The sequence below is a fragment of the Gambusia affinis genome, linkage group LG07, assembly GCF_019740435.1.
Source record: "Gambusia affinis linkage group LG07, SWU_Gaff_1.0, whole genome shotgun sequence".
Classification (NCBI taxonomy): Eukaryota; Metazoa; Chordata; class Actinopteri; order Cyprinodontiformes; family Poeciliidae; genus Gambusia; species Gambusia affinis.
In genome coordinates, this window is record NC_057874.1 from 27,025,622 (window position 1) to 27,037,655 (window position 12,034).

Below are 12,034 nucleotides of genomic sequence, written 5' to 3' on the forward strand. Positions count from 1 at the left end.
TTAATAGATCAATGAATATTTTTAACTTAAGAAAAAATACAATGCATAGCATTCTAATTATACAAAAAAAAAAAACACAATAAACCATGAGCTTATTCAACGCCATATCACTTCATCATAGAAATTTTCTATTTCTTTTAAATGCAGAAAAAGATTTAGTTTGTTTTATTTCACTAACATTGTTCCAACAAACGTCCAAGTAACTTTTCAGCAAGATATTGAAGCTTGTTTGAAGTCAATAATTCTTGAATATTCATAAAAGTACTAGTACTACTGGTAGAATTTTTCACTCATAGCAAGAAATTGTTCCTATGTTATAAGTGAAAACATCTGTCAGTGGACCTGATTTATTTTTAATCAATAGATTAAATTAATTAATTAATCAAGAGTTATTGACTTAAAAGAAGCTCCTGTGTCTTGCTCAATAATCACTACTGTGTTTTTTTCTTTTTTCAAGTGTAACCAGATATGCCCACTAGGATACTGGATAAAATACTGGGTAATATTTGTGTTTTTGTAGTGAAGGAGAACATATAAATAACTTTCTGTTTCGCCGGGGCAAAAAATATGACAAGATACAAGAGTCTATTTCTCTCAGCCACTCTTCAAAATGGGAAAGATAGGAGAATGTGGCATTTAGATTGCATGCAATTCAAAATCCCAAAGGAAAAGAAAAGTTGTAATTCATGTCATCCTAGCGTCTTTCGTGAGTTGTTGTGGATGGTGATGCTGCGGAGAAGGAGAGATGTCCAGCAGAAGTCAGTCTTGCAACAAATTTGATGAACCCAGTTGCTGGTTGATATTCTAGCAGCTCCATTTCCAGGTAACAGTAACATGTCCTGGATGACAACATCAGTTGTTAGCAAGTACTGCTAATGCACCTCATTTGCTTTTGCAGCTCATTTGTCTGAAAGTCGGGCAGAGAGACGAAGGGGTCAGGAATACGATCAATTAAAGAGATGGTTTGAACTTCATCCTTCTCTCTCACACCCTGAAGCCGCCCATTCAGTTCTCCTGGGATTTGGGGTCAAAGTTCCAGTATTATTTGATCTGTTGAAATGCTAATCAGTCCCAATTGTGAAAAAAAAGAAACAATACTTTGTTGCTTGTTGCAAGGGTTCGACATCATAATGACTAAAAAAGACATGCATTAACCTTGTCTGCAATTGTCTAGAACCGGATCCAAGTTTCTTTTTCCTCCTGCTGCACAGTAAGGAGGATAGTGACTGAGCTTAGTGTTGAAAAACTCCAGAATATGCATCTGTTGGTGTGAAGTTGTGCTATTACTATAAGAAATTTATTTATTTAAAAGGTTTTTAGACATTTTTATTATGGGTATTCAGAAGTGAAGAGCACTATAGTTGCTTTGAGTTTCCCCCATGACTTAAAGTGTGTTGAAAGCCTTCTGCCACTTAAACACACATCTCAAGTGTCATATTATATTTCATATATATAACCTGGCAGCTGGCAGAAAACTAAACACAATAAACCGCTGACAACATTCTTACTGTATTCCAAAGGCTAATGGAGACATTTCTGTTGAGTGTGAACAACTACATTAAAAAAAGAACGTACTCATTCTGTCTTTTTTAATCAGTTTTATTAGTAAAAAAGAAATCCCTTTTCACATATTTGGCCTTACACTGCAAACAAGTCTTAGGCATTTTGCTACAATCAATATGAAAAAATAAAAAGCTAAATATAGTTGCTACACTGCTGATATATGTACTCAATGTGGTGTACAGAGATATTGTGTTTGCACAAACAACGGGAAATAAAGAGTAAGGATTGTGTGCAATCTGATGGCAGATATCTACACTGTAAAATGAACATGTTACAAACTGATCAGATTCCTAGGGCCAGCCCAAGACTTTTTGTTAATTTCAACGACAAAATCTAAACTGGTGCATTATTAATGTCACGCCGTTGAAATAATCAGAAAAAAGATATGGGCTATAAGGAAACTGTAAATCATATCACATCAACAGTCAAGATGGGTAAATGTGCTAAAATGGCTTTGGCACCAAAGTCTTAAGAGTAAGAGGTAAAAATGAAATAAAAATCAAGGTACACATAACAGTTGGGACTTTTTAAACTTCATCAAGTGATGGGACATTTACCAAAGTGCAGCGTTTATAATGCTAAAGTGCTGTCCCTTTTCTATATATTTGCCGAAGTTGTTATTTGGACAAACAAGACAACTAGAAGTGTTTTTTCAGGTTCTCAGGTCTTCACAAGTTAGAAAATAGCTGGAAAAAAAATTACTTATTTAAACTTGCCAATTAAGTCAGAGAAAAAAATTGTTTAAAACAACTGAATCTGTGACAAAAAAAAATGCAACAAAAATGAGAATTATTCTTTCAACAACAGGGGTGCCATTAAGTGTGAAGGTTGTTGTATGTCTGAGCAAAACATTGACCAAACGCCATAATACAACATCTAGCTGAACTCTCGGAGAAAGAGAAAGAGGGGTTTACACTGATAGTAAAGAAAAAAAGGCAGTTTGAGCTTCAGTCTCAATATTCCAACATTTGTTCTCTTTCAGTTGCATTTTCAACTGGATCTAAAAAGCAAATTCTGAACATACACAGACAAAAAGTCCAGTTCATGCTAGAAGAAAGGTTGAATTACTCTTCCACTGCAACTCAGAATTAAATTCATATAGAGGACAAGAAACGGCTCCAAAAATCATATCGCGTACAACAATTAAAGCAAGAATCAAGGCCCTTGTGTTATAGAAGAATGAGGCACAAAAAGTAAAAAAATAAAAAATAAAGAAAAAGAAAATCCAAGCTCACAGTCAATTAGGGTCAAATACAGAGTTCAAGTTGAGTGAGGGGTCAACATTGTTAATACAAAACCACGTCTGATGACGTTTTCTCACTTGCTAACATGAGATCAGAGCTCGAAAATAAAAGTTTTCTTTAAACGAGGCCTCATTTCCAGATCTCAGTATTTTCATCACAAGCCAAGTAGTAAAACAGCACTTGGACATGCAAAGCGGTGCTGATTAGGTAAAAAAAAAAAAGGAAGGATGAAAAGATCTTTATTGGACAATTAAAGAATCAGTGAAAAAAACTGCTTTCCCCATTAAACAGTTTGGAAAGTAAAAGAAGGATGAACAGTTAGCACAGGCATGTGAAGCAGAGGGCGTCTACTGTGACTATAATGAGGAAATGCAGAACAGATGGCAGGAGATGGCGGCGTTAACACAGAATAATTAGCCACTGTTTAAAGCTCTGATTAAACACAGGGCTGCTGCATGTGAGGTTCTTCTGATCAAAGAGGTTAAATTACAGTAATAACGTATTATTCCCAGGAACCTTACAAGTGCCAAAGAGACTATTCTTCAGAGCCACAGAGAGAAGAATAACAGCAATTCAAATAAGGACTTCTAATAGGAATGCACACTAACTTCAGATGTTTTTAACACAGGTTAGCCTGCTTCTGTCCTCATAATGCATCAATAAACTAGCTCTAATTTAAGTCCACACTCTGGACAAGGTACATAAAATAGCTGAGACTTATTAAACTTCATCAGATTTCAACATTTCAACCAAAATGTTGAAGTATTCCCTCGGTGTAAAGGAAGTAGGCTCCCACACATATTTCATTTCTGCAATGTTTTCCGCATGATTGTTGTTTGCATCTAGAGAACGTGAGGTTGGTTTGGGGAGTAGGGTTGCTTTGTCTGGAACAAAAAAAAATAAAAAATAAAAAATCAGGCCATAAAAGGAGCATATAAATAAATTACATATAAATGTGAAAGAGGAGATCCTTCATAAAGCTGAGATTATTTTTTATCTAAAAAAAAATAACTTAGAACTTTACTTCAATGCATCATTATTTTTTTTTGCTGACAGAAAATATTGTTGTTGTTTTTTTTTTACAAATGTACAAGTGTACAAGTATAAACGACGTCCATGGAGAACACTGGAAAGCTTCACGTCACCTTTAAGGTATGAATGTTTGGTTTAAAACCTGAAAAGTTGTTCCTCAATCATTTTTAATATGAATCATGATGTTTGGAAAAAAAAAGGCTTGGCTGCTGCTGTCCGAGTCATGCTGCAGTGACCAGATAAGTTTGTTGGGGCTTTTGAAAAAACATTTATAATGTGTTGTGTCTTTAAGCTGAAGCACACCAGGAGGATAGCGGGGTGGGTAACGTTTAGTTCTTAGGTCACGTTAGGTTCAGCCACCAAAATTATCAGCAGCATGTCCTTCGAGACTCTGAGACCTGCCGTCCCAATTTGAAACTTTTGCCTGATGTTGCTGCTGCACTGTCAGCAACAGGGATCCTCTTACCTGCAAGGAAACACATAAACACGTTGATATGAGCCTTCACATTTTGTGAGAGATTGTATGTAATAAACCAATAATCAGTAGCGCAGAATTACAAAGTGGAAGAAAGTAAATTCTTGTGTATTTTATATTTAGATAGTTTTGTAGTGGGAGAGAATTTGACATCACAATCCCACTAATTAGTTAAATAGAGTTATTTAAATAGTGTTTAGTTTAATCTCAGTATAAAGGATAGGTTTCCAAAAAATATCCCAGGCTTTGAAGAGAGAGAACTGTTGAAACAAATATGACCGTCCAGCAGGCAAAGCAAGGAGCCGCATGCTGCTCTAGTAAAATCAGACTGAAATGTACATTTTTAGCTTCCATGTAAAATACTTTGTCTGGAGTAAAACCACCACTGCGAACCATCCTGCATACACAACTCAACTGCGAAACAAGATGGTGACAGCATCATGCTGTGGGGATGTTTTTCATCAGAAGTAGCAGGGATATTGCTCTAATAACACATAAAAAAGGATTATGGAAGAAAATCTGTTAGAGGCTGCAAAAATACTGAGGTTAAAGGTCACCTCCTAGCAGAACAGCCACCCTTACCATTGGTTTAGATCAGGGATGTTCAAAGTGTGGCCCATGGGCCATTAGCGGCCCCCCACTTCCTACCAGCACAGATGATTGATGCAGGAAGAGTCTTTGTTTACTTTTACAACAGTAAAGGTGAAGAGCACAACGCAAAGTATTTTTCTTTAATAACCACACGTTGGTCTTATTTTTTGTAATTGACCATAAATTAGACTTTTATTTGAAAGCAGACTTTGTACCCAAGTGTCTTTAAAATCAAGTTATTGAACTTTGAAAAACCTTATTTGTGCTTTGATCTGCAACAATTTGCACATACATTTTCTACAAATATCCAACTACTTTACTCTTTTAATTAATATATAGCACATTAAATTTATTTTGAGCATTTAAAAAAGAAGTGTACATTTTTAGGGGCCGGCCACTCTTTCTTGATAATTTTGGCTCATACAACAAAATGTTTGGAGACAATTGGCTTAGATAAAAAACAAATTCATGTTAGAATGAGCAAATTAACATGAAGATCTACATTCAGTGGAGAATCTGAACTAAATTAATGTTCACTGATCCATACATCCATCTGAGTACTAACCAAGAAGAACTCAACACAAATACACACTTATTAGATTCATTTGAAGAAAAAATGAAAACCATAAATTGCTTTCTTTCCACTTTGCAATTATGTGGTACATTGCGTTAGTCTATCACGTAAAATCCAAATGAAATCAATGAAATTTAAATATCAGACTGAATACTTTTTAAACGGACCAAAAAGAAAATATTTCACTTTTTTTAACTTGTTGACTTATTTACACTGACTTAACCCTCTTGAAACATTTTTTAATAAAAAATCTTCAATTATTCAAAAAGGTATCTGCTTTTAGATACAAAAAAATAACAATTATATGAGGAGTTATGCTGAGGTGATGAGCAGAAACTCACTTATCTCTACAAACACCTCACTGATGTTTATGGCATTCTTGGCACTGGTTTCCACAAAGATTGCATGGATGGAATCAGCATAGTCCTTGGCATCTTTTTCTGGCACTTCTCTGTAAACATACGAGATAAATTAAAAACAAGGTTTAGCAACCTGTAAACCAATTCTCTCACTAAGCATCACATTTTTTTCTGATAACACACTGAAGATTTCACAATTTAACAGATAGAGAAGGGAGAGTGTTTATCAATGTTCAACAAGATAAAAGTGAAATAAATAACAAAATCCCTTTTGCATCATTTTGAGGGAAATATCGAGTGTTTTCTGAAATTTGATTTCCCTCCTTTCTTTATTGCTGTGAATTGGGAGTAATAACCATCAGATAACTTCAAAACATAACTATAAGATCAAACAGTAGCTCACCTGGAGTCCAACAGGTCACATTTGTTGCCAGCAATGGCGACCACTATATTAGGAGGCCCATGCTGGCGAAGCTCTTTCACCCAGTTCTTCAGAGTTTGGAAGGAATCCTGATGAGACAAGAAATATGTTATTATCAATGAAAGAATGCATGGGGAGGTGCAAAAAGTTCAATCTCCACTGACAACAGGAAACTGAAGCATTATGTTTTATAAACAAGAACCAGATTGGTGCCACTCTCCTGTCAAAATGCATAAATTAATTATAAAAATGTTACTGTTTGCAAAATTTTTTTCTCTTAAAGAACTTTTATTTATTTTCGCACAAATGCAATGAATGTAAAAAGCTAATTAGTTGAAAAAGGAAAAGTTAAAATCACCTCTTTTGTGATGTCATAGACAATGATGGCCGCCGCTGAACCTCTGTAGTACATCGGCGCCAGAGCACGAAACTATGGGAAGATTGAGAAACGCTGTTTAAGAAATAAATAAACAAACAATACTGTGTGGACCTTTGAAAGGAAAGCAACATAAATGATGAGTCTAAACTGTACAGTGAGTTTAATCTCTGCTTAAACCTTTTTTCTAGTCAGACATCATCATTCCTGAAAATAGCTTAAAATCCAATGAAATGTGAGCAGGATTTAGAATGAAGAATGTGACTGTAAATAATCCTATTATAAACAATCGACGTTGACGCATCAATGAAGACCTTCATTTCCTTTCAGTCATTCATTTTGTGATATATGAATGCTAAATATATCAGTTCAGTATAACTGCACAGTTTTACAGGATTACCTCCTACAGATTGTGGTTTTTCATAGACTCTGACGCAGGAATGACATCACTAAGCTGGACTGTAGCAAGTGAAATAAAACTGATCAACACAAAAAAGGTGTGTTTTTAAAAATCAAACAGTGCAAGTTCTTTCTCCTTACAAATTCAGATGTTATCAAGGGGAAAAGGAGCAGAAAGTGTCAAAGGATGTTAACAAGTAGACATTTATGAATGATCACACATTTTATCTAAACCAAAAGCCTCATGGAGAAACTCCTTGACCAGAACAACCTGTGCAGAATGTGTAAACTCTGATTTACCGGGTTCTGGAGTTTAAAGATAAAACTCTCCCCAGCTCAGACTTAAAAATATGTATGATGACATTAATAAATGAATCTGTGACATATTTTCTCGTGATTCTGACATTTGGCAATTCTAACTGACCTAAAACAAGTGAAGTTTGGTCTTATTTTTCTTCAGACAGTGAAACAAAAAAAGTATCGTTTTATCCTGTGTATGTAAACTTCTGGATTCAACGGGTAACTCTGCAGCTGATAAATTCAAGTATCACACACCAGCTAATGATATTTATTTGTAAAGCAACGACCCAGAAACTCGAAATCCTGGGTGACCCAGCTTGTACGGCAATTCGGTTTTCCTTCACAATAGAACAAAACAAACCATTCGTCTTGGAGTGACAATGTTACCTCAGAAAAGCACACATTCCCCATAATTACAGTTGTTACTGGCCTAAAGTCTAGCAGCAGGAATCCAGCTTGGGATTTTTTGGCAGAGGCACTGAGCAGAGCTCTGACTGTTTCACTGGCGAATGCTGGGGCTTCGCCACAGCAAAACCTGTGTGGTCGATTGCCACCTCAACCCAAAGAGCAATCACACCGAGGCCAGACGTCTGGCCACACAGAAGCAAAAAAAAAACAACTGCAGTGATACCCTGGCAGAGCTGATTAATAGCTGAAACCACAAGCTGGGTGTACGAAAGGGACTTTCTTTTTCCAAGTGGATGTGAGGCTTCACTTCGCTTGATTTCTGTGAAACGGGGCAGTCAGAGGCGGAAGCTTGGTGGGTTACAGTTGGGATCAGTTGTCGCTTGATGCCTGATCTGATTTTAAGATATGGATGCTGAACTTGGGGAATCTCAGAGACTTCCCTTGCTGTACTTATGTTTCAGCTGGTTTTGTATTCCTTTCTTGCAATTTGTCAGAATTTGACGGGCCAAAGCTTCAAAGAGATTAGAAAACAAGGCCTTTAGATACCACAGCCGCTTTGTAGAAACAGGAGCCCAAGAACACATGGTCCATTTGACTCTTACATTTATAGATGTGGACTTGTTAAGGGATCAAGAGGTCGAAATGGTGGTGCATAATAAATGGGGCTTAAACATCCTGTATCCTTTGCTACAAATGACTGTATATGCACTAGAGAGATGCTATGTTACTGCATTTCAGGCAAGAAAATCTTCATTTTCTTATTCAAAAAAGGAACTGATTTACTAGCTTATGTATTTTTACTATTGTGTAAAAATCTGCAGGATGCAGCAACTTTTTTTATCTAGTTATTCAATTACTCATCATAATTAGCAATAGAATAATCGCTTACTCAAATAATTGTTATTTGCAGCCCTAATTAAAAAGTAAAAAACAAAAACAGGGGGCAGTCTGATGTAGAGTGGCAGAAAGCCTCAGATAAGACACACCAGAAACAGCAGCACACGCCACAGGGCTGAGACGCTGAGTTTATCCTCCTGTCTTATCTTAAATAGGTCTCCACGGATGTCCCCTGAAGAGCACAAGGAAGAGGAATCCTCCAGAGGGAAGCAGGATAAAAGACGAGCCGTATCTTATCTCAGCTCTGCGGAGAGCGCTGACGCAGTGGACAAAACATTACAATAGCAGAAGGTTGAGCTTGAGACAGGGAAGTTCAGAGGAAAAAAGGGAAGTGATGTTGGATATCTAAGGCACAGAGACAGGAGTTAGACAGTGAGTCAAAGGAGAAAGCTGCTCCTTTCACAAAAAAAAACTGTCACTGGGCTGGTTTCACTGTCAGTGTGGATTCACTTTTGTTCTATATGTCTTCTATCAACTCCAAGAAGATATTTTAAGAAAAGAGATGCATTTATATATGAACAAAAGTCAAGTTTGTGTCAGGGGAGACATCATGTTGAGACAAACACGTATCAGAAGCATCAAAATACAAAATATGGTAGATTTCCATTTGGCTTTCAAACAAAACAAATATCCCTGTCCAATTTAAAAAATACCACAGAAAATATTCCAGACCTCCTTCTATAGAAAGGAAAATGTTGCCCCCTTTCAGAAGAATTAGCTAACTGCAGGGATTCACACACAGAATTAGAGCTACATAACTATTTCACTTGCTTTAGAAATACATGGAAATTTTGTTATATTTCCATTTCAGAGTAACTAAATTAAAAAATACTTACCCGCTCCTGTCCTGCCGTGTCCCAGATTAGGAATTTATGCATCTCATTTTGGTATTGCACAGTCTTGGTCATGAATGAAGCGCTGTTGGAAACAGTGAGCAGATGATTATTAAATTAATTTGAAAATTTTTGATTTGATTTTTGATGGGTTTATTTTTGAGGCTCAAGAAAAGAAAGTCAATAAATGTTTGATAACTGTTGAAATCATTTTTACTTTTTTATTATACCTACTTAAAATATTTTTACTTAATTTCTGATCAATACGCAAGCAATAAAAATATATTTTAACATCACACTTCTTATTACTTTTTTATTTTTCTAGGTTGATCATATTACATTTATATTACCTGCATTTAAAACCTTTTGTGACTTTTCCAATGTGTTAGTGGTGTTGTTATTTTCAGTAAATGTTTAGAAACATAACAAGTATTGATCTCTTAATTATTATAACTCTATAATTATAGTTAGTAGACAGAGAATACTACAAAATTGGATTTTATAGGGTACCCAGTTTCTGCACATCAGAAAAACCTTGGGATTCTCGGCACAAATTCAATCTTTTTCACAGTGATCCCATTCCAGATCCTGTTTATAGTCTCAAAGTGGAGTAGTAGAGAGGAGGCTCTTTTGGGAAGATCAGAGTCTTTCACCAATTATTTGATTGGCATGTGTGTTTGCATTTTCAAGCCATGATCTTCAACAGCATGTTGACTGTTGGAGGCCTTTTTTTTAACCAAAGAAAAGATGGAATGCTCCTTTTGTTTTATGAATAATTATGCTGGATAGCTGCCCTTTGTGAGGGCATTGCTGTGATCTGTTGTGATAAACAATGAGCAGAGTCAAAGACCAAATGTCTCAATATTCTGGTCCATCTACATTCCAGCCCTGACTTATGGTGTGACATGTGATTCATGAATGACAGAGCAAGATGCTGGACACAAATGGCTGAAATCAGCTGTGTCTGAAGAGAAGTCTGGCTCAGACTAGAGGGTGGGTAAGAGATGTGTCATCCATGTGGGATGATGTTGGTGGTCTGCATCGAAACGGGTGAGCTCAAGTGTTTCAGGCATCTCGTCAGGACGCCTTTTTGAGGTTTTCCAAGCCCATTCAACTGGGTGGAGAGCCTGGAGCCGACACATGAACACACTAGAGGGACTTTAATTTCTTTCTGACCTAGGAACACCTTGAAATCCCACAAAATAACATGAAAAGTGATGATGGGAAGAGAGACATCTGGATTTCTCTTTTCAGGCTATTACTTTTATGTCTTGATCTCAGGCAAATTTAAATTAATGCAATTCAAAAATATTCTATTGATGCCAAATGAAAATTAAAAGTTGTTGTAACTATAAACACAGTGGAGGAATGGGTAATAGTTATGGGATATTTTTATTAATATTCTTATTAAGTTATTACATGTCAAAATTATATTTCAAAACACCCAGTAGACCTGGTTTGCATCAAAAAACTTGAATATTGTTGTAAAGATTTTGGCAAACAATCATTTTAAAATAATTCTCAAATGTTTGGCAAAAAGATAGCCCCATTTCCTTTCAACATAATGCTTCTTTTCAGCTTTTACTGAAATCAATACAAACCATTTAAGAAAGCATTCTCCTCCCAAAGCCAACAAAAATATTATATGCAAAAACAGCATATAATCCACAGAGGAAACTTACCCAATAGTTGGGTTGATATTTGGGTCAAAACTGTCCTCCACAAATCTACAAACAATACTTGATTTTCCAACTCCAGTATCCTGAAGACACAAACAAAGAGAATTTGTATTAAGCATGGACAAAAGCTATTTTGTGGCATTTTCTTCTTGACCACTACAGAGAATTAAACAGGCACCGTGAGTTTACATTGTTTCCTTCGGAAAAATGTCAGTAGCTTAAACTAAGATACTAACAAATTATTTCCGTGTTTACTGATAGGATACTTTTAGCTGGTTGACTGTCCACGTTCTTTTTTCTGATATTCTCATTACATCTCATTAACCTAGTAATTAGGTAGACAGGCTGATAATTTAAGGTGCTTATCGTACGTATAAGAATAGTACTTATGGCAAATTGAATAGTGTACAAAACGATTAATTACCTAAAATTATGTTGTACCTGTAAACCTTCACGTCAGATCATATTGACTGAAGATTTGATTACAAACGTAAGTACAGGTCTGCAACATCACAAATGCATATATCTTAAACAAATCGACACTGTGACTTACCCCAAGGAGACAAACTTTCAGCTCTCTCAGTGCCATGTCGTTATATCTTAAAGCGAGATTAGACTGCGATTATGTACAATTTTCTCCTCTTCTCTCTTATCTGAATATTCTTCAGGTGGCCTCTGTTTGCAAACACTATAGCTTCATAATGACCAAAAGCTGTAAATGGACATTACGATTTAATCAACAAAATCCCACTGCACGCATCAAAACGTCTCGAAGTCCCTCATATTTCATTAAATATTGTCATTATTGAACGTAGCTAGCTAGCTAACTGCGAAGCCGCCGAATTGCGCAGGCTCCATCTTGAACTACGGCATGTAGTCACGT

General features: G+C 36.0%; 1 protein-coding gene across 1 annotated transcript; it reads right to left on the reverse strand.

Annotated features, from left to right (window-relative positions):
- Positions 1-1,581: 1,581 nt before the first annotated feature.
- On the reverse strand, positions 1,582-12,029 carry rab22a (RAB22A, member RAS oncogene family). Its single transcript, XM_044123081.1, has 7 exons — positions 11,705-12,029; positions 11,155-11,234; positions 9,476-9,557; positions 6,618-6,689; positions 6,242-6,348; positions 5,821-5,930; positions 1,582-4,305 (listed from the first exon to the last, which is right to left on the reverse strand). Exons 1-7 carry the CDS (start codon positions 11,738-11,740, stop codon positions 4,208-4,210), a joined length of 585 nt encoding a protein of 194 aa, XP_043979016.1. The 5' UTR covers positions 11,741-12,029; the 3' UTR covers positions 1,582-4,207.
- Positions 12,030-12,034: the final 5 nt, after the last annotated feature.